This window comes from Medicago truncatula, chromosome 3, assembly GCF_003473485.1.
Source record: "Medicago truncatula cultivar Jemalong A17 chromosome 3, MtrunA17r5.0-ANR, whole genome shotgun sequence".
NCBI lineage: Eukaryota > Viridiplantae > Streptophyta > Magnoliopsida > Fabales > Fabaceae > Medicago > Medicago truncatula.
Genome location: NC_053044.1, coordinates 52,037,759 through 52,060,912, shown reverse-complemented (window position 1 = coordinate 52,060,912; position 23,154 = coordinate 52,037,759). Strand labels below are relative to the sequence as shown.

The 23,154-nt window shown below is 32.8% G+C and overlaps 2 protein-coding genes across 5 annotated transcripts; one reads left to right on the top strand and one right to left on the bottom strand.

Moving 5' to 3' along the window:
* The first annotated feature begins 879 nt into the window (after nt 1-879).
* Nucleotides 880-5,458, top strand: LOC11437026 (uncharacterized). 3 transcript variants are annotated; one of them, XM_039831821.1, is made up of 11 exons: nt 880-1,011; nt 1,690-1,869; nt 2,064-2,155; nt 2,709-2,811; nt 2,989-3,245; nt 3,378-3,509; nt 3,615-3,725; nt 3,890-4,018; nt 4,360-4,577; nt 4,662-4,815; nt 4,941-5,458. In XM_039831821.1, exons 2-11 carry the CDS (start codon nt 1,692-1,694, stop codon nt 5,157-5,159), a joined length of 1,593 nt encoding a protein of 530 aa, XP_039687755.1. In that variant the 5' UTR covers nt 880-1,011; nt 1,690-1,691; the 3' UTR covers nt 5,160-5,458. The 3 variants fall into 3 exon arrangements, with proteins under 3 accessions (XP_039687755.1, XP_039687756.1, XP_039687754.1); XM_039831822.1 differs by having other exon boundaries at nt 1,678-1,869; XM_039831820.1 differs by lacking the exon at nt 880-1,011 and having other exon boundaries at nt 1,224-1,869.
* A 1,664-nt stretch (nt 5,459-7,122) lies between these two features.
* LOC11436582 (endoribonuclease Dicer homolog 3a) lies at nt 7,123-20,494 on the bottom strand. Of its 2 annotated transcripts, XM_003603188.4 has the most exons (25): nt 19,996-20,494; nt 19,571-19,751; nt 19,350-19,463; nt 18,433-18,567; nt 17,616-17,685; nt 16,994-17,058; nt 16,763-16,894; nt 16,506-16,646; nt 15,603-15,732; nt 15,146-15,251; nt 14,609-14,801; nt 14,193-14,353; nt 13,808-14,023; nt 13,420-13,700; nt 13,005-13,276; nt 12,284-12,900; nt 12,080-12,174; nt 11,607-11,833; nt 11,304-11,513; nt 10,262-10,738; nt 9,407-9,679; nt 8,536-8,868; nt 8,202-8,406; nt 7,900-8,014; nt 7,123-7,787 (listed from the first exon to the last, which is right to left on the bottom strand). In XM_003603188.4, the coding sequence occupies exons 1-25, from the start codon at nt 20,157-20,159 to the stop codon at nt 7,508-7,510; spliced, it is 5,193 nt and encodes a 1,730-aa protein (XP_003603236.2). In that variant the 5' UTR covers nt 20,160-20,494; the 3' UTR covers nt 7,123-7,507. The 2 variants fall into 2 exon arrangements, with proteins under 2 accessions (XP_003603236.2, XP_024635299.1); XM_024779531.2 differs by lacking the exons at nt 16,994-17,058; nt 19,350-19,463; nt 19,571-19,751; nt 19,996-20,494 and having other exon boundaries at nt 18,433-18,497.
* Between the last annotated feature and the right edge of the window lie 2,660 nt (nt 20,495-23,154).

The following is a 23,154-nucleotide window of genomic DNA, read 5'->3' as shown; positions in this document are numbered from 1 at the left end:
AAAGAAAAGGCATTCCTTTAGATTTCATCAAATACACTAATGAATTTTGACTTAGTGTGATATAAAGCCAACTAATCTCACTTTTCATCTGTATCGTATAATTATAAGGGTTGAAACTTGATACAATACTTTTAAGGATTAGAACTTTATACAGTTACAGATGCATAATGTGGAAACAAGCATACTGTATATATAAACAAATGGATATTCGATTGATCTATTAATCACCAACTAATATGAGAAGCATATAAGATATATAATTAGAACAAAGTTCTTCTGACACTTATCAATGGATAAAAAGCCATTTGCATGATAATTTCTAACGTGTTTAGTACCACTATGCGAGTAGCAAATGTGGTCACACTAATGAAAGAGTCTAAAGTAGATTTAAATTGAAAGTTTATTATGACATTAATTCTTATTGACCAAATTCTTATTGCCTAAGGTGACTCTTACGTTTACTTATGAGATGCAGAATGAGTATTAATGTAAATTAATAAACGCGATGGAATTGACAATGTCACAATTAATAGGAGACAATCATAATTATTTGCATATGATATGGATATAGAAGAAAGAAGAGTGTTCTCCCTATCAAATGTCATTTACCATGAATGTAAAACGTTAACAATAACTAGACTATGACCTTATCGATTTGTTATCATTATTTTAAATTAGGACTAACTTAAACTTTATCATACTACTTTTATTGGTTACTTTACATTCATTATGTTATAAGGATTAACTGAGGGAGATACTTATTTACGAATAACATCTCTTAAACTATAATTAGCTAAAATGGAAGAACATGTGAAAGCCAAAGTTAAATTAAAAATTTATTTAAATCTACATAAAATATGAAAATAATATAGAAGGGTCCATGACATGACAATGACATTGATTCAATATTTGAAATTGGTTCCCCCTGTTTCAGAGAGAATAAGCATCATCATCTCCGATGACACTGATCATCATGGTTGAAGTTGAAGCATCACTCAGACTCAGACCCAGGTAAAGCTCATTGTCCCCTTTGCGTTGCGCTCACTTTAAGATAATTCCATAATAATCTCTCTCTGCCACTTTCCGTTTCATTTCAATTTCAACCCAAACACAAGCATGGTTCCCGTTACTCATTATCTTTGACCCACTTTTCTTTTCTTTTCTCTCTCTTCACAAATCACATGCTATTCCAATTCACAAAAAAGCACTGTTTTTATTTATTTATTTATTACCGAAATGGAATCACACACAAAAAGAAGATTGAAAACTCTGATTGTGACTCTTCCTCACACCACTGCACTATATTCAAAAAAATTCCCTTTTCTTATTGTCCTTTACTTCTTCTGCACACTCCATAACAAACCCACATTTTTTACATCCTAAAAATTCATTCTTTGTCTCCAATTCTATAACCCCTTTTGTCCAGATTCCCCTTTTACCCTCTCTTTCCTCTTAATTTTCCCAATTTGTTCAAAAATTTCACCTTTTCCAAATTGGGTTTGTTCTGCATGATGAATTATTGCTAATCAAATATTAAAAATTATTTTTTTGGTCAATGAGGAATTGTTTATAAGTTATATAGATTTTCAATTGCTTGGTGATGAAGAGAAGCTTTTGTTTTTAAAAGTGTTGCATAGTAAAAAATATAAAAAATTCTTGTTTTGTTCACTGTTTTAGTGGTGGTAACAGTTATGGGTGGTGAGGGTAGAGTTGAAGTTGTGAGTGGCAAAGGGTGTTCGAGGCTGTTTTCGTCTTCAATCAGAAATCTTCAACCATTGGACCAAATGTCTCCTGTTTCATCCTCTCCGCAATTGCCATCAAATGCTCCTTTTGCTGGTCTTGTTATATGTGTTACTGGTTTATCTAAAGGTGTGGATTCATTTCTTCTATGATTGATTGGATTTCGTTTCTTTTTTCTTATCTTACTTCAAGTCATTGCCTAAATTCTACAAAATTGTTTTCATAGCATGTTCATATACTTGAGCTTGAAAAGGTGTATATTTTTTATTGATATTCATACTGTGATGTTGTTAATGTTATTCTATGAATTGGCGTTTTGGCAGAAGCAAGGAATCAGGTCATGGAGGCTACAGAGAGATTAGGTGGCCAGTATAGCCCCAATCTGCATCCTCAATGTACTCATTTGGTGGTTCAGATATCCTTTCCTTCTAAATTATCTTGAATTTTCCTGTATAACAATAACAATAGCATGAGCATGATGCTGTGGTAGGAGGATGTGATTTACATATACTTATATGAACACATTGGAAAAAAGTTCTGTTAAATCCTGAAAATTGTTTTCTTAACTTTTTTGGTTGTGTGAGAGAAGTAATTTTGGTCCCATATCAGTATTTCTACTTTATCCCGGTAGTGTTAAATAGTGGCTATAGTAGTACTGTAGTGCTATCGCATAGCAGATTTTGAACAGACCACTATTGTTCTGTGATACATTATTTAGTACGAAATATGGTGAAGTAGCGGCGCTATAGCGCTGCTGCACAGCGGAATTTGAACAAACCTCTGTTTTCTGCGATTTGCAATTGACAAAACTGGTTTATCTAAATTTATCTGTTCTGCGCTCATCAATATCTTATTATGTTATACTCAGTGCACCTCTTATGAACCATGATCATGGTTGTTGATTGCCATCTGTTTCCACAGCATGGATATTTCTGTAGTACCATCATGAAATCTTTAACATTTAGCACAGTTTTGGTGGACGCAAATTTGAGCATGCGCTGAAGCATGGAACAAAAAATGGTCTCTTTGTTGTCACACTGGGTTGGTTTGTGGATAGTGTCAGGAAAAATGGTAATTAAGTTCATTTAATTTATATTGTCACGTTTTATTTTTTTTTAGCTGTTATGCTTGAAGTCATGCACAATACAGAACCTGACACATCTTTTGTGATATTTATGAATTCTAATCATACTTACTGATATTTGTGATTGTTATGACTTGAATGCATTTTCATTTTGTTTACTACAGTAAGGTTGACCGAATCACTTTATAGTTTGAAGAGTTATGGGGATAACGATATGAAGTTGGATGATTTTAGACTGCTTCCCGGGTACACAAATGCTGGAAATTGTCTTCCTGCAAGAATCCATGAAATCAAGCATACTCATCATGCTGAAGAATTTCGAAGATTCTCTGGTGCAGAGTCTAACAGAAGTTTGGACTCAAGTTTGTCTGGTTGCTCCATCTACGTTGATCCAGGCATTTCATCCGAATTGCAGAACAAGGTAAATTTATGCGATATAGCAATAAATATCTAGACATTTTGTAATGGTTTCAGTTTCCTCTGTTTCAGTTAGGCTAGCGTATGACTGAAGTGTTCTCGGCTGACACATTTAGATGCTTTACATGTTCGATAGGTTGCTGAAACTGCATCCAGAGAAGGTGCTAGTTTGGCAGACCAATGGTTTGTTGGCTGTAATGTTAGTCATGTAGTCACTGAAGGGACATCCATTCAAAGATATCTTGGATACTCTAGTAACCTCATTACAGTGAGTGCTTCTACATTGTAATTTAGTGCTTATCTAAACATTTAGAATAATCTTTTGGAGGCATGCAATTTTTTTGGCATCTTTTTGATGTATGATATATTTCAGCCAGTGTGGATTCTCAAAACAGCTAAGGAGAAACAAGTACAAAGGCTTGTTAGCATGTCTGTTGATTTGGCAAGACAAGTTGGCCTGATGCTTGATGACATTTCAGGAAAGGTAATTTCTCAATACATAACTAGATTTCCCTCCTTATCTTGGAATTGTAAATATCCAGATTAAACTTGCTAATTTTCAACAAACCACTCAAATTTGGTTTGCAAAACATCCTAGACTTCCCTCATTTTCTTGGAATTGTGATCTGAATTTCATTGACATAACAGGAAATAGTAAAGCAAAAAGTCCATGATGATCTTCAGGGAAGTAAAAGTGAAATTGGTTGCAAAGAAAGACAACAAATTGTAAATTCAGCGAAAAATGGTGTCAGAAGTCGCCGTGGTCGTCGAATGCAGGTCAGCATTACATTGATTACCTCCACTTTTGTCTTTTCAGTGGAGTTGGATTTCAATACCCATGTAATTGTGTGTCTTAGAGGCTGCACACTCCACCTCTAAGTTTGTTGATTTTGCTCATCTACTATACATGTGATTTGAGTTGGTAATTTGGTATGCATTAGAGAATTTTGAAAGTTCCTCATTCTTAACATTTTGGTCTATGAAACTGGATTTCCATATTGGAATATTTAATTTCGAGCACTATCCACCCGTCTTTAGTTTGTTATCTTTTTTTAAATAAGTACTAAAAGTTGAAGATATGAGTCAATTGTTAACTTAATTTGAACGTTCTTTTGCAGACTTGTCAGACTCCGATCCGTCCGATTACACCCAATAACCTTCTGGACTCTATCTGTTGGTCAATATCGGAAGCAACTTCAACTGCTTCCATTTACACAGACTCTTTCAGTGCTGAAGATCCTAGTGAAAATCATACCTCAATATTTTTTGATGCAAAAGGGGATGGGAAGGATTCAGATGCTTCATTTTCACACTCCACACGTCCTCTAACAGAAAGGTTGTTCTCAATTTGTGGCCTGATGGGTATATTTTTTCCCGATGTAGTAAACATGGCTTAATATTTCATTTTGGTTTTTTGCAGTGAGAAGTCCGAGTTGATATTTAAAAACCATTTTCTCACCATACTCTTCCCTGTGGACCGGTTTTCCGAGATCGGCCCTTCCACAAGAACGTTGTTCAGCCATAACGGTTTTACATGTCTTCAGGTGTTGGATCATATCCATGCATTTTATCAGGTAAAAGGAAACTTGCAGGCCTTATTGGCATTTGTTATAATACGGCTTATATTGTTCATTACGTGTCTCTCATTCATCTAGAACTGTCACTAATGAGACAATGGATGTGGCAATTTTTGTGATAGGAGAACATGTCAAGCCTTGAAATAGATGTGGCGATTCATACAGATTCAAGACATGCGGACAGGCTTCGATCAGTTTACTCAAGTAAGGAAACAGCGGAGCGTGGGTATGTGATGTTGAAACGAATTGAATTTTTGGGTAGTCGTACGAGTTTTGAAATGTTGAAGCGCGTGAGTGGAGACAACAACTCCAATGTGTATGAGTTATTACTTAGGGCATAAGGTAAATTAGAAGCTGAAAGTTACAATAGCTAGTTACTGCTAGCATCTGTATTTTACAAGAATTGTATCTGTTACATTAAGATGCGTTGGTGGAATATGTCACTTGAGTAGGGTGTGCCCAAAATGGGGACTGTGAATACAAGAAATGGGGAATTGGCTATATGGAAAAAGATAACTTACACTCAAAAGGTTATCTATAAAAAGATAAGGGAAATGTTAACTGGGGGCACTCTTTAAGAACCATTAATAGCAAGTTTTTCATGAAAAACTGTGTAATTAATGCATTGGAATTTGTCACATTTGACTTTTTTAAGGAATATTTTCTAAATTTGTGATCCTTAAAAGGATTTATTACATTTGTTACATCCTTCTTGGGGGCACTCGTTAACAAGACCCGATAAGACAACTACACACCAAGTCTTGAAAATGATTTAATTTTTACTTTTCAACAATATTTATTTATTTGAAATGCTAAGATTAATGAAAATTTTGTAAGAGTACGAGTTGCGAACCACTTGAACTTTTGGTTTTTCATTGTTACGGTTATTTATATTGTTTTGGCACAAATATCATTTCTCTTTACTTATTGAGGATGGAATCATAAAAAGGTAAATTTAGATTATTTTTTAAAGATTATTGAAGGTCGTGAAATTGGTTTTCACTTTTTATTTGGTGAATTGATAAAATGTAAATGGAATGGAAAAATCTGTTGAAATGATATTAAGCTGGCAAGGCTTCAAAAGTCAATTGTTGTGGTTGTGCGAATTAAAAAGCTTTGTTCTACAAATTATTATGGTGTTGATACAATACCCTCTATCTCATCTATTTGCAAAAATAATTTGTTCTGAAATAACCGTTTCTTTGGAGTCAATTATATTTTTTTTCCAATTGCGCCATCTAATTAATATTACATGCATCACTCTCAATTCAATGTACGTCTATGATAACGTTAAATTTATCAACACTTGATAAAGATAACACGAAAAATACTCTTTTCTCTTTTATTTATACGTTTTTTTTAAAATACTCTTTTCTCTTTTATTTATACGTTTTTTTTTTTTTTTAATTTGTGTGAAATGCTCAAAATATCAAACACTTTTTTTTGTTCAAAAAAGATGAGATTCCAAATAGTTTCCATGGTCTCTCTTGCGCGTTAGTGTTTGTTTGTAATGAAAGTTTAATATTTGGACTAATCCCTCAAAGCTTCATTTGTATTTGATTTGTGGTTTTAACCGTTTTATTGGTTATACCGCCTGGAATGTAGCAATTTAGTTTTGCTTTATGGCTTAAGGTTGGTCACAAATCTAGATCCTTTTTCTCCTCATGAATTCTGCTTGCGAAGGTTAATCATGCACTCAAAATACTGGTATGGTATCCGTAGCACTATGTCTTTCAGGAAATATATCTTGGGTTTCCTATCCCTTCCAACTTCCAAGGAAGGACTAACATTTCAACTCATGCATACTTTACGTTAAAGAAATCAATGTGTTGATTTCTTAAGCTTGGTGTGGTTCCCATCATGATAGTGGATAGGAAGGAGTAACATAGTTCCATTTTGCCGTGGATTATTTGATTGCTGTTTATATTAATCAGAAATATTGTAAACGAGAAATGGATAAACAAGTAAATTTTAGCTTCTGCTGAAGGAAAAAAAACATTATTAGCCATAAATTCAAGAAAATGTTTCAGTTTAATTAAACAAATCCAATACATGTGTAGTTAATAATGAAGCAAGCCGAAACATTTAACACTCGTTCAAAAGTAGAAACCCATTTGTCAATCAACCAACACACACATATCAAGTATTCTTGGTGTTACTTTAGGGTGACACCATTAGTTAGCTGATTAAGCTTGTTATAAACATCATACACACTTAAAGAGGAAATAATTTATAAATTTTACGTAGAAAAAATTACTTTTTAAAGTTTCAATGTATTGAACATAATTTTCAAGAAAAAGTTTCTTTTTTGGACTTCTAAACAAGTGCCCTTGGGACACTTAGCATTTCCCATTTATATTATATATATTTTAAAATAAGTTATAACACAAATATCATCTCATATTATATCAGAAGTTTTGTTAAAATTCATAAATTTATTCATTGGTTCTATTTAAACCAAATTGCTGCTAAACCTAAAATCCTCCCCTACACCTCTATCTATCTGTTGTTTATTCTTTCTCTTCATCAAATCTCTATCTTCCCTTCATCTTTTCTCTCCTCTTGCACTTGTTTTTTCTGCTGCTGAGGCAGCACAAACGGAGTGAATCGAATCATCTAATTTGCAGCAATTCAAAGGACTCAGTTACCTTTATATTCAATCGGTTAGTTGGAGGCTAAAATAGATTGATTATTGGACTGCAGCAGAGTCAAGTGAGCTCTTTATACCACTTGTGGCTTCTCCTTGGCATTCTACATCGCCATCATCAATCTTAATCATAATTTTTCCAAGCCGTTGTAACTCATAAAGCGCTTGGACTGCAGCAGAGTCATATGAGCTCTTCTTATCACTTCTAGCTTCTCCTTGGCATTTTATATCACCATAACCTGGTATGCCCAAAGTTATTTTTGACACAAAACAGTTCAATCCTTTGCTTCCTTCCAGCCCTTTACACGATTCAAATAGAGTTCTGTTACAAACGATACTCGTCAGATTCACATTTATATTTTTTAGCACCACAAAATGTGACATGTAGTAATATTTAAATACTAGTCTTGGTACAAATGTGTTAGTGGATTCACCTGTCTTTATATTCTGTTGAATCAAAGGAAGGCAATGGCCATAACTTTTTCTTGCACACTTCATACAGTTCGCTCCGAGGTCCTCCCTTTTTATTCATTTTGATTGATGAAACAACTGTACAACATGAAGCCAACAATGAAGTTAATCTAAATAATATAAGAATATGAATGCATATCGATTGACCTAAGCATTAAATCATGCTACAAGAAAGTACAAGTGAAAATTTCTACAGATGTGGATTTTGTTTCATTCGGAAGACAAGACTTGCTATCAAACTCAGAACGAAATTGTCGGTGCGAACCTGGAATAGAACCGCTAGTATCAGAGGCTTTACTGGAAACATCCTTCAGATCACCAGTAGATTCATCTGCAGCTGAGTTAGTTTTGTCCAATTTGGGCTTTTTAATTGCTACTGGCTTTGGGGGTTGGTCTTCAATTTGACAAGCGGGAATAGTGTAATCCATTACTTTTTTTCCCTTGGACGAGCTATATGAAATTCCCCTTTTCTGTAGCATCATTCACAGGTATAAACCAAATGGACAATGAAACATAAATATTAACAAAGATAGCAGTAGCATGCAACAAAAAAAAAAAACGAACTAGGTCCAGAATTCATTCAGAAGAGGACAACAAACCTCAAGATCCTTCAACAACTGAAAAGCAGCGTCTCCTTTCGCAGATTTTTTATTTGGTCCCTTTCCCTCTCGAACCAATCGTTCATTTGGCAACTGTACACGGATCTCAACATGCTCCATGGTTCCCTTCTTATCATGACTTACTTTTACTTTTACAAAATATCCAAGAGAGTCGGATAATTGCATTAATTCACGCAATGGAGGCAGTTCAAGTTTTTCAGGAGTAACAATTGGAGATAGCAGAGGATTGAAAACCTTCCACACTTGATCTAGGTCAAGCTTGGTATCAATTAGTATAGCCCCAGCAATACTCTCTACTAGATCTCCAAGTGCCTGTTATTGAAAAAAAATAAAAAAAATGGCACAGCTTGAAAAAAAGAAGTTCTAGTATTTGTATAGAAACACATATTTTAAGATTAGTTTACATATAATTTTTTTTTCATCTTAAACAAACAAGCCGTTAATTGCGGTTTTAATTATTTGAATAACAATTCTGCTTTCAATAATTTGCCTATTTTATCTATCTATCTATTACAAGTAATAGTAATAAGTAAAACCATTAAACTGAAATGATTCAAATCAGAAATATATAGGGTGTGAATAGAAAAACTCTTCTGATAACCGTCAATTGTTATGTTTAATTGTTTTGTAAAGTAGAAACACTCAAATAAAAATAAATATCATAGGTAGTGGCGGATGCATAGTTCTATTGATTTCTGAATCAAACCAAAACAAATTTATATTTTAAACGATTCTATACATAACATGAGAGAAATTCTTTTTTTTAGGTAGTTAACGTGAAAGAAATTCTAACAACAAGAATATAAGTAACTCTATGCTGTAAATAACCTTAATGATAACCATAACTAACCTTAGGAGCTTTAATCCCTTGGAGTGGTACGGCATTGTCTTCTGGTTCAGAAATAACTTTCGCATATTCTAATATCTGGCTTTGTAATAATCCCGAGCTATGCAGAAGGTGCTGGTGAAGGTTTCGTCTAACAGCAGCTTGAGCAAAATTTTCATTATTCACAGAAGCAGAACGCAAGTCAGTCAACTCTCCCGGATCAATTTCGGTATGACTCTGAAATAGATGCCATGTGATGAGCAGGTCCAATACTGAGTCACCAAGGAATTCAAGCCTCTGCCAGAAAATCAATAAGATATAGATGCATAATAAAAAGAAATAAGAATTTTTCAGAAGTTATAATTTCAACAAGACTCTATTTAGGGCCCGTTTGGATTGGCTTATTTTTTAGCCTATGCAAATACATAAACTTTTATAAATTATTCATAAGTTTGTCGAGGTAGTGTATGAAAAAACAACTTATGAAGATACAATTTTCGTCAGTGAGAACTTAATGAATTAACATAAAAGCTTATTTATTTGCAAACACTATTTTTCGTAAGCTCAAAAATAAGCCAATCCAAATGGACCTTTACAGCTTAATTAAGCGCTTATAGCACAATCACTTATTATGTAAGTGCTTATGTTTAAACTATTTCTATAACAAAAGATAAATTAAGTCAAATGGTTTTCATATAAGCCATAATAGTTTGTTGTAAGTTATGCTGGAGAGTTCATGGAAATAAGCTGAAAACAGCATATGGACATAAGTTGTTCCATAAGCTCTCTCAAACTGTCTCATTATGCCAGTAGATAAACTCAATAAGCCAATCCAAACAGATCATAAATAACTCTAAATATATGAAACATAACAATTACCTCATAGCAGCAGCCAGTTCCATGTTCTGACTCAGACAAATGTGTGGTTGCCTCCACTAAGAGTCCCTTGACTGAAAATTCGTATCCAATTTTCGCCTCAAGGCTGGCAATCTCATTTACTTTTGGCGTATATGTGTGGAGAGACGCAGCAGTAATGGCTTTATCAACCATTGACGGTTCAAGTCCGGAATCAATCCCAAGCCATTTCATCATGTGAAGTGAAGCAATCAATCCACCACCTACATAGTATGCTCCTATCAGAGCTTCAACACAATCAGCAATAGTCTTCGAGCACATCCAGCGATGACCCCTATCACACAACTTTCCAACCACAACTTTTGGATCTTCAGTGTGGAACTTTACATCTAAAGGCACTTCTAAGGTTTCCAACCCACAATCACAAGGAACAGTGTGTATACAGTCTTGTCCAGGAGCAATCCAACGACGCGGTTCAAATGCAGAGTCTCGGATATATCCCTGTCAGAGAACATGACAAGGTAATATGCAATGAGTTGATTCATATTTGTTAGTGTTAAAATTAAGAATTTTTAGATATTCCTTTAATTTTATAACTTCCTAGATTGATTGTTATTACTCCTAGAGTATAAAACTTCCTTGGTTAGTGCTGCTCAATAAATAAGCATTCAAAGTATTTATTGTATAACCATTATAAATAGAAGGGTGTGATCTCATTATAGACACACAATTTACACAGAGCTTTACAGAATTTTACAGTTAGAAACAAAACATTCTGGTGCCTGCACCTAATGAATTACTTAATATTTTTTTCCCAAAGGCTATCGAATCTTCATCAATTGATCCTTCAACTTCAGTAGAGTCAATTGATTATTGGCACCGGATAATAATAGATTTGAGCTTTATCCACATATTAAGTCCTTTTGGGCTTTCTCACAATAAAATGCAGCAGAAACAACACACACACAACAAAATACAATAGAAAAAAAATGGACAGAATTTTTACTGACAATTTAAGTTTTAAGCCGGTGACAAAATAATAAATAATAACTGTAGTTAAGAATACCTGTAAGTTGTGATCTGTTCCCAGCTTGTGTAGGGTTGAATTACGAACAGCCCATTGTCTCAAGGACGATAAGTGCCCTTCATGTTTCTTAGGATATTTAAGATAGAGATGACAGCTCACCGCATATTTCAAAACAGAATCTCCTAGCAACTCAAGACGTTCCATAGAAAACTTTTCACAGCATCTTAAAGTTGTAAGTGCTTCAAGAACCTAACAGACAAAAAGAAGAGACAAATAAGATTATCATAATAAAAGCACATGAATGTGTATCTTTTCCACAAAATCAGATTGTATCAGACAAACCAGAGAGCTAGGTATCTTGAAATTGTCTGTGTGACCATTTATCTCTGCTCTAAGCTGACTGGATAACATCAAAGATTCAATACGGTACATAAGAGATGGTAGCAAGTACATTGACTTGTACACATCTCTTTTAACATCAAGAAGGCAAAGAAGCTCCGATGGAATGTGAACATGTACAGGAACTTTTGGGGCTACCGGGCCAACTTGTGATGACTTGTCCCCACCATCTGCCAAACTCAAAGAAAATATCATAATCAATGGAATATTATATTTGTCAAGTTAATATCTTGAGTTAAAAAAAGAGCTTGTGTGTGATATCTTTTCTACATTGTCGGCTTTAGGTGGGTCGCTACTGATTACAGCTTGTTGGTGTCGGTGTTTTTGAATCGTCAGTAGTTAAAATATAATCCAATGACAAGTTCAAGGGAGAGGGAAATGTGCCATAAGATTGAAAACAGTTAGGAAAAACCAACCTTCCTCGGGAAGGTTCAAAAAAAGATTGTGCGCATTATGACCTTGCTTCAACCTTAACAAAGGCTGTTCTGGATGTCTTAGTGTGATTCCATACCTGGTCAACATGAGTTGTTCAGTCAACTATATTCATCATTTAGGAATGTCAGGGAAGTAAAAGTGAGAGAGAGAAAACAATGGAAGGTGGGATAAAACAAATTCTGTACCTTTTCTGGAAATATTGTGTAAACGTCATCTTGTCTTCTGCTCCAGACTTGTCACTATTTCCGTCAAAAGGACTTTCAGCGGATGAGTTATCAACTACATCAATGATACAATATACCTTTCCAGTATGAATAGCCAAAGCTACATTATCTTTCACACTACTAACATCAACAACACAATTAGCAAAGTGAAACATGTTTGTGCTTTCACATTCCATATCCGATGATGAACGGGTATCACAAGGTGGTGATATGATTTTTCTGTTATCGGTATCACAAGGTGGTGATATGATTTTGCTGTTATCGGTATCACAAGGTGGTGATATGATTTTGCTGTTATCATCAGAAACTTCCGTAACCAACGAAAATCTCTGCCTCACAAATTCAATAGCAGAAGCACAAGAATTGATTGCAGACCAATGTATTTGCAAAGATCTGATACATATATCATTTGACTTCTCAAGTGGTAGAAGCAAATACGAGTTTTTTGGACTCCACAATAGTTCCGAGTCTTTCTGCAGTAAAAATTCCCTTTCCCCTTGGACTGTTGTGGACTTACGAATCAATCTCCCGAATAAACCATTGAAAAAAAGCTCATGGAAGCCTTTTGCTTTTGTCACCTAGAAGAGAACCAACGATAAAACATCAACTTAACCTTCACAACAAATCACATTAATGCTCTATAATATTTCAGATCAAACCTTAAATTTATTTATTCTAGTACCTGTTCAGCATCCAAATCAACTTGGCCACATGAAATGACAGAAGTCTTCACCATCTTTGAGATTAAATACAAATCTAATTCTATATTTCCCACATCATCGTCAAGCTTTGACTCGACCAGAAGAACGAATCCAGAATAAATTTCAGAAACAATATTACATTTGAATTCAAATTTATAAGCATGAAATTTGGCTCCATCAGGTTTGTCTCCCCATGAACCACATAATGCTCGAACACTGGCTGTGCCGTGTAACTCCTTTCTTTTCGTGGTCCCTTAAAATGTGAAAAGCAAAGCAAAATTAACAGCGCCAGCATGAGTAGCCGAATACTTTGGATGACATAAACAAACATTTGCAGGTCCCTATAATAAAAAATATGGTGAGCAAGAATGAATTCAATCAGAAAAACATTTATACCTGCACCTGCAGCTGCAGCTGCACTTGATTCCTTGTTTTTTATAATATTGTCTGCTTCTAAAGGATCTTCAACGAATGGAACAAGATGGTCATTTAAGGCACCCATTTGATGCAGCTTCTTACAAGCTTCTAAACATACAAGAGTCTTTGCCTGTCGAACATCTTTTCCTGAAGGACCAACTAGTGTTTGGAAAGCTGCATTAGGTGGTAATATTAATTTACACACGTGCCCTCCTCCCTCCATAGGCAGCGATACAAAATTGGGCTTTGCAGAGGAGTACCTACGTCATAGAATACAATTCAAATTGCATGAATAGGTTGTTTGAAAACACTATGCTTCAACAAGTTAGAAAAAAAAGTACACAGGCATAATAGGATCTACTCTTACTTGTCTCGTGGGAGCTTTTCGCAATATTGATTTATAAGACTGACACTGGAGTCTAAAGTGACTGATGCTCCGGTAGAATCCACACAGTATGATTCTGTTTTCCTTACAGTAAACGCCCTTAAATTAGATTCATGGTCTTTACTAACAGCTGCATCATTCATGGAACGCTCGCTCCTGATTATGTCAAAAAGCTGATTTCTTTGCTTCAAATTTCCCCTGTAGATATAAGTCAATCGTTAATTAATTTGTGTGTATGTGTGTGTGAGCTTGTGTGGTTCGAGGATATTCACTAAGAATATTCGGGGGAGAAAAGAAATCTCCGGCATCAAACAGGCTCTAAACTGGTTGTAAAAATTTATTTAATGCTAGGAATGAGAATAATCACCTCTCCAACATCAAAATAAATTGGGAGTTAGCACGTCTAGATCTTCCACGAGATTGGATATAACTACAAACTGTCGTGGGGAGGTCAAAACGTATCACACACGAGCAGTTTGGCACGTGAATTCCTTCCTCAAGTACATCAGTAGTAAATAGAAGATTGACCTAAATAATAAAGCATTAAGAATCTATTATGAGATTTTTTTATGCCGACCAATTTTATTTTTTTTAAAATAAAATAAAATCTTCTTGTATGATACCAAATACTCCCTCCGGTCCTATATACAAGAAACAAGTAATTTTTTAGATTCATTGAATAATTTATGTATTTGGTCTATATTCTAGACCCGATACATCAATTATTCAATGTATCTAAAAAGTCACTTGTTTCTTATGTATAGGACCAGAGGGAGTACATACCTTTCCGGATCGGAAAGAATCCAATATCTCTTTCTGCCTCTTACGAGCCAATGCATCAGCTGATGTATTGCTTCCAGTTACATAGGCAACTGTGAGATGAGATATCTGGGAAACTTTTTTCACAAATCTTTCAATCACCTTTGCTGTAATGATTCTTTCAACAAAGATGAGGCACAATAACTGACTAGGTTCTCTGCAGACAAACACAGAATTATAGATTATGAGTTTGTTATGTTGCAGAATACTCCCACTGGTCCCTTACAGAAGAAACTTTCTGAAGAATTTTAAGAAAAAATTGCAACTTTTAAGGTGAATTAATTACTTAAATGACTTTTGCACCCTTTTATATTCATTAATTGAAATACAATTAATACCTATATTAGTGCGTGTGAAAACGTTTAACGCCAAGGTTACTTTAGTAAAAACCTTATAAAATGACCACATTTAATGAGTCTCCTTGATCTTGATTTTTGGTTTTTCTTCTTGTACATAGGACCAGAGGGAGTACAATTTTAAAGTGAATTCATAGTTGCATACCCAAATGTTTCGAAGAGTTTAATAAGTTCTAGTAATTTTGGTGAAATGTATCCCATGCCTACTGCCTTTGAACAATCAAATTCAACATCCAAAATCATTTCATCGGCTGCAAAAATAATAGTCAAAGAATAAGCAAGCCATTTAAAAGGACATTTTATTGTCGTTTTTTCATATTATGAACCAAGTCAGAAACACAAATACTGTACATAGGAACATCTATTAGAAACCAGATTGCTTTTGTTGATGTATTAACACATCAATCAAAAATCTTGCTATATGATAAAAAAAAAAAAAAAAAAATCACAAGAATTTCATAAAATACACTAGCGCCAAATAAAATAGAATAATGAAAGGCACTAGATTGCGTGTGTTAATCAGACATAGATACTTGCAATCTCAAATAAATAAGTGTAAAGATTCAAAAGTCCAAAAAGGAGGAAAAAATCTATATGCGTACCAAGATGGAGGGATTCTTCAATTATTTTGATTACTTCTTCAATGATAGTTACACACTGAAGATTGGCTTTTCTGTAAACTTCACACTCTCCATGAATTTTGGAGAATTTCTGTTGACAGATTTTAGCTGCCTGCACAAACAAAAACACATTATTAGTAAAGATAATAAAAAATCAGGAAGCTTTTCGATTTCCACTTCTACACACTCCACCAGGTGTCAAATTTAACTTTGACACCAAATCTCATCCATTCAATTGTTTGATCCAAAGGACTGCATTTACTCATTCAACCATTGATTTTGTTCCATTCTAGGAAAACTATATCATTTATTTGCTTAAATCTTGATTTGAGATTCTTTCCAAAAACACATTCACTAGTCTCTCTCTGTTCACTGATCGCTTCTTCTCCAGATTGATAGAGAATTTTTTAGTTTAAATCACAACACATTACTCAAATATCTATTTGTACCTTATCAGATTGATCAGAAAGTAATATGAAACCGTGTGTCAATATGAAGGGTTAATTCATATATCTATGTGTGCATTGCCAGATTGATAGAAAAAATGTTAATAATTTTAGTAACAAAACAAAGAAACAATTATTCCACATATTATCAAAAGGCTTCCAAGTGGGAAAAATTTGATATTTTCCGACTGATATAACAGAAGCTGTGAAATAGTTAAACATAATATAACATTATCTTAAAAGGAAAAAATGAACACTTCCATAGTTTTTGCTTAATTTACAAAACATAAGTAACTCATTAACACAGAAATAGCCCTTCATTAAGAACATATGTTAGATAAGCTTTAAACTTCCATTATAAACAACAAAAATAGAACAGATTTTTCATTTTCTTTTTATTGCACCTTTTTTTCCATAATGTCACAAAGTTGATGAGTACCTCATAAGCACACAACAGTCCAAGATCTTCAAGGCAATATAAAATTTTGGCAAGCTCATTGGACATCCGCTGATGCAATGCCTTAAATTTTTGGTCCATATCCTTATAATCACTTTGAAATTCTGACAACAACACATCACACTGTCCAAACATATTAATTTTCATCAGTATCCTTTATTGTAAGAAGATAATGAGTAAGAAAGGGTTATAAAATAGTATATCTTGTACATGGCCATATACGTGGAACCCACAAATACCTTCGACCACGAGGCTTCAATTTTTGGCTTCAAACTCAAAGCATGAAACCGTGCCGGGTCATAGAATCTACAACTCTCTTTTGCAGATGGGATATATACATCCATCTCCGTCCGATCTTTAACAACGTAACTCTACACAAACAAAACCATTTACCTTCTTTAGCTAAACATAATCTCGAATGTGCATTGTTGGAAAATTAATTTGAGTCACGCTTAAGAAATCAAAATCACCCGAGAATCCAAGATGTTTTCAAGGTCTGATATCTGACCCTCACAAACCAAAGTAGAAGAAACACCTAATTCATGGCACAATGAAAAAATAATAAATATAGTACTTTTTTATACTCACAATCTAGACTGAGTGACAGTAGAATTATGAATAGAAACAAGTATTAATCCTTCAAGTAAGAGAGGAAGCAATGATTAAAAAACATTGTTCAAAGAAAAAAGAGCTTCATCAGAACGTAGGGCGAAATGGGATAAATAGTGGTTTAAAATTACTTGAAAAGTACATTTGCTGGAAAGATTTAAAATGAAAAGAAACAAAGCTTGATGGCCACAATTGAAGTAAAAACAAATTGCATAACCACGATTTATAAATTCACTGAAACTGCAGCAATGGTTAAAATTTTGCCATTTACCAGATTAATATATGCTTTAAAGTATCTCATGTCTGGTGCCTTTTTATGATCATGATTTGCATTGCATCACATGATATGTTTCGATAACCAAATGATAAATAACTTCAAAAGAATATTTCAAAATGTGAATGCAAAATAGAAAGCTTACGAAGTGAGAAATAAATCCTCTTTAAAACTCTAGTTATTTCTTAAAGTTGGAACATAAACATTACCTCTTTTACCAACTGGTGATGCTGTCATCCCGAAAATCTTTGGCTTTTCATTAGCTTGGTGATAAAACTCCTACAGCAGCAGAAGACATTAATCATATCAAAGTTTATTCTCTAAAGTTCTGTCTAGTTCAACTGAAGTGGGAGAAAGGAGAGATTTTAATGGACGGGAAGGGAGCGATTTTACATATGTATTTGGTTCGACAATGGGAGAGGAGAGATTTTAATGAAGGGGAAATGTAAATTTACTTTTCACCATCGTAATATTTAAGGTCACATTAAATAAAAAGATATTTTCACCATCGTAATATAAGGTCACATTAAATAAAAAAATATATTTTTAAGTCCAAAATTTAATGAAGTAGTAAAAGTTTAAAATCCCCCATTCCCTCCAAAAAAATGAACAAAACAATGAAAGTTTAAAATAATTTATTCTCTCCCTTTCCCACTGTTAGAAATCCACCATTGATGAATGTGGATGAAGCTTGAGCATAGTGAAAGATGAGAGAGAGTATAGATTGTTACTGAATCTGTAATTGTTTTGTATTTCTCAATTGTGTTGCTTACACAAGGTTCGCTAGTATATATAGGATACAGATTTGCAAGCTGTACACAGTTCACTAATGCTAGCTTAAGTCTAATTGATACTGGCTTAAGTTCTACTAACAGAGATACTTAACAATATTAAGACAGCTTGGTCTATATCTCTAATACCCTCTAACCAAACAGACCCTAATACAAAATAAAATTAATGGAAAGACAAGAAATCATGTATGATCAATCAATAAAATAAAAGAAAAATTTGTTTTCTAGCACTCACCGCCATTATTTTTGCATAGGGATGGTTGCCTGATGCCCAATGACACTCATCAATAACCATCAAGCATATCATTTCTATACTCAGGAATGCTTTTCTGAAGGCATCCAAAAGAATCTGAGGTGTCATAACCATTACCTATATGATAGAAAGAATGAAAGATATTATTCTAATTACTCCAAGTCAATGATATTCAAGTTTATAAGCAAGATTCATGAGTCGCAAATCAGAACAATAAAAAATTTAAGCTATTAATCAAATTAAGTAACTTTTCAGACTAATATCTCACACTTCAAAAGAAAATGGTGAACAAAAAACCAGTCAAAATACAGATTCCTGACAGTGCACAGATCCCTGACACCCCCAGAGAATAACAGTACTGTGCTTGCAAATCCATTTTGAGTAAAGATGGATGGCCATGGAGATCATGGTGCCAAGGAAAAGGCCACAAGTATTTAACTATGTTATTTTTTATGTCCCATGATTAATGAATAAAAATAAGGGCCTGTTTGAATCGGCTTATTTGAACTTATTTACTTATACAAACATTTGTGAGATTGCTTGAGAGAGCTTATATAAACAACTTATGACATGTTCTTAAAGTGTTTTCAGCTAATTTCCACAAACTCTCCGTTATGGCTTATTAAAACAACTTATAGCTTATTTGAAGACTTTATTTTATATTTTATTATAGAAATAACTTATATGTAAGCTCTTATATGATAAGAGCTTAATTAAGTTGTTTATTCAAACAGAGCCTAATTAAGCCAGATGATATAATTCAAAAATAAATTGATCATAAGCTCTAAAGTTAAAAAGTCTATGAGGCCTATAAAGCGATCAATACTCCAAATCATGAAAGTAAAATCACCAATGAACAAAAGAAGCCTAAAGTAATTTTCTGGAAAAGATAAACATACATCATTGTCACTAATTTCCTTCTGCCAGCTCTTCAAATTCCATGTATCAACTCCTTTAGAACCATAGTATTCCTCAACTTGTAAATCTGTATTCAGCTTTATATTCTTGCATTGCTGCAATGTGAATGCAAAAGCAACAACTTAATTCGCCAAAAAGATCACACTTGTGAATTGAAAAATAGGAAAATAGTGAATTAAACACAAAGTTAAGAACAACATGCCTGACTCACAAGGTGAACAGTGGGAGCTAAGAAAACAATCAATTTTTTGACACCACTGGACCTAATAGCTTGACCAGTCTCTTTGATAAGAAGTATAGCAATCAATGTTTTTCCTGAACCTGTATCCATAATTGCAATTGTGTTCCTCTTTTTTGCAACTTCAAATGCCTCCAACTGATCCCTGTAGTGAAAATCCAAAATTGCATGAACCCAAAAATACAATCTTTATGATATGTCTAGCCAAATTTCATAAAAAAAAAATACAAATTTGATGAATTGGGTTGTTGAAGAAAAAAATTACAAAAATTGCATGAAACCCAAAAACGCAATTTTTATGATAATTTTTGCCAAATTTCATGAATGGGCAGAAAAATAAAATTGATGAATTGGGTTTGTTGAAGAAAGAGAGATAAAAAGAAGCAAACCTTCTAGGAACCAAGTTGGCAATGAGGGTTTCTTCCTGAGCTGGAGAATCTTGTTCAACATTGGGTTTTGCATACAAGTGATCGAATTTTCTCTTGAGATTTTTAGTTTGATTTTGATCATCATTGTCGTTTGATGAATCCAAGTTGTCGTTTGATAAATCCATGAGAAAGATGAAGAACAAGAATTGCTTCAAGTTTTGATATTATTTTTCCAGTTATAGTGAAAACAAACCTAGAGACAAAGGTTTAAGGTTTTGCCAAAAAAACAAAACAAAGGTCTTAGGTTATAGTTCCAATGAAAAGGAAAAAAAAAACGACAGAAAGTTAAGTTAAGGTTAGAAGCTATGTTGCAATATAATGTAGAGAGAAGTGAAACTGAAAGGAGTTAAATTTGATTGAAGAAAAGAAAAGAGTGAAGTGAAGAGTACAAATAAGAAGAACATGGGTGAAGTAGATAGATTCTGTTCTGTTCTGTTGTATACGGACGGAACAAGGGCAATTCTGTTGTGTACTGCTTCATATATGCTGCACGCTGCACAATATATAAACTTTTTTTTTAGCAATGATACATAGATACCCTTAGGTGGCAATACACCCTTTGACACCTACATAAAAATCTGACACGTAGTCACGTGGATCCCGCACAAGTACACTTTCTCTTTTCTCTCTTCCTAATGCATGGGATGTACAAGGGTATATGGGAATAAAGGGTGTCTATGTATCATTACTCTTTTTTTTTTTGGTAGTGACACAATATTTTTGTAAAATATTAATTTATATTATATTTGTAAATATGATATGAATATTATATTTTGATTTTAAAAAAAAATTGAACAAGGATTTCTTTCAAAAATAATGATGATTTATTTGTATCATGATAATTTTAAAGTTAACTATCAAAAGTGTTGAAGAGATAATTGTGTCTGATGGATAAATGTTGCATGGATTATTGGACGTTGTTTTTCATAATAGGAATAGATTGACGTGAATGTCTTGTTTGAGTTGTACTATTAGAAAATATTGTTTCTTATAACAAACCATAAATTTTATTCGTAATTGTGATGATTTTTCTATAATTAGTATATTTAGAGTCGACTTTCAATAGTTTAATATTTAATTTCATTCTATCAAAAAAAAATTTCGTTGATTTTATTTATTTATCTATATCGATTTTATTTATTTCTTTGTATCATTTTAAGTTGTCTTTTTCATATATTTGTTTAATCTTAGGGTTAATTAAGTTTTTGGTCCCTATAAATATCTGGAGTTTTGTTTTTAGTCCCTATAAAAATAAATCACACTTTTTAGTCCCTACAAAATTTTCTGTTAGTGTTTTTAGTCCCTGTTAAATTAAAATTTGTTTAATTATGCTTAAACTTCTAAATTTTTTAAAGATTTTTTACATACATGTTCATAACATCGTAAGACACTCTTTTGTAAATTATTTTAACTTTTTAACATGAAATGAATTAAATATGAATTTTTCTAAAAGTCAAATTTTCAAGATTATATTGATGAAAATTTGGACCTAATAATAAAATTTTAAGTTACTTTCTTACGAAGGAACTTTGTATAATATTCTAAGTAAATATGTAAAAAATATGTTACAAATTTAAAAGTTTAAGCACAATTAAGCAAATTTTGATTTTACAAGGACTAAAAGTATGTGTTGGTCCCTCTTAAATTGAAATTTGTTTAATTATACTTAAACTTTTTTATTTTAAAATGATTTTTAACAGACATGTTAAGAACATTATAATAATCTCTTTTATAAAAAATTAAAATTTTTTAACATGTAATGAATTAAATATAATTTTTTTTAAACGCCAAAAATTCAAGATAAAACTAACGAAAATTTGGGCCTAAAAATAAAATTTTGTGCTAATTTATTGTGGCGGAACCTTTTATAATATTTTAAACAACTGTCTAAAAAATCATTAAAAAATTTAAAATTTTAAGCATAATTAAACAAATTTTAATTTAATAGGGACTAAAAACACTAACGGAAAATTTTGTAGGGACTAAAAAATGTGATTTATTTTTGTAGGAACTAAAAACAAAACTGCAGATATTTATAGGGACCAAAAACTTAATTAACCCTTAATCTTATCGTATCTCTTGTCAACATAAAATTTAGAGTTTTTCTATTCACACCCTATATATTTTTGGTTACACCCAGTTTTTTTAAAAAGTTTTTGATAATACCAAAATTGTCCTTTTATATAAATTTTCTTAAAATTTTGATTTCATTCATTGTCACTCTAAAATTCCACTCTCTTTCACCCACCAACGATCAAACAATCCTGATGTTCAATTAATCTCAATGGAAGATTAAAGAGTGAATCAAAACATCTTTCATCCATACTCGATTGCATATAAATAAGTGAATTTTTTCTTCTTTTTCAATAACGTTGGTTTCAATTTTCTTCTTCTTGTTCAACTACATTATACGACAATTTCAGTTTTACATTGTTGAGGTTAACTTAAATTCAGTTTAAGTACGTTCATGTAAACTTAGTTTACATAATCTACTTAAACTTAGTTTACATAACCTACTTAAACTGAGTTTAAGTATGTACACTTAAACTCAGTTTACATGACCTACTTAAACTAAGTTTACATGTACATACTTAAACTGATATTACGTATAATCATTGAACAAGGTTGAACTTTTAGATGTACACTTAAACTCAGTTTACATGACCTACTTAAACTGAGTTTAAGTATGTACACTTAAACTCAGTTTACATAACCTACTGAAACTAAGTTTACATGACCTACTTAAACTGAAGAGTGATTTTAGGATGTAACCAAGAAAAAAGAAAGATGCTTTTTGAAAATTAAATTTTATGAAAGGATAATTTTGTCATTTTGGAGTACAACCAGGATTAAACTGGGTGTAATTAGTAAAACTTTAAAATTTATCGTCTTATTTTCTTTTATTATTTACATATTTGCACTGCATGTGTGGGTCTTAATTTTCTACTTCAGGATTCCCATGTATTCTTACTTTATGTATGTTAGTAGTTTTCTTTTGTCCCATTTGCATTTTTTTGTTCTCTCTATTTTTTCTTTGAACACTTTTATTGTTTGTTATTTTGGTTAAACTTCTTTTAACCGTTTTACTATTTTATGTAGACATATACTAATGCTCAACTG

Bases quoted from the DNA above. Each gene is read 5' to 3' on its own strand.
- LOC11437026 (XM_039831821.1), top strand. From the start codon at position 1,692: ATGGGTGGTGAGGGTAGAGTTGAAGTTGTGAGTGGCAAAGGGTGTTCG. The intron at 2,812-2,988 runs GTAATTAAGTTC...TGTTTACTACAG, and splicing joins GGATAGTGTCAGGAAAAATG to TAAGGTTGACCGAATCACTT. The intron at 4,816-4,940 runs GTAAAAGGAAAC...TTTTTGTGATAG, and splicing joins ATATCCATGCATTTTATCAG to GAGAACATGTCAAGCCTTGA.
- LOC11436582 (XM_003603188.4), bottom strand. From the start codon at position 20,159: ATGGATTTATCAAACGACAACTTGGATTCATCAAACGACAATGATGAT. The intron at 15,733-16,505 runs GTACTCATCAAC...TTGTTTGTGCAG, and splicing joins GACTGTTGTGTGCTTATGAG to GCAGCTAAAATCTGTCAACA. The intron at 7,788-7,899 runs GTGAATCCACTA...CGTTTGTAACAG, and splicing joins TCAACAGAATATAAAGACAG to AACTCTATTTGAATCGTGTA.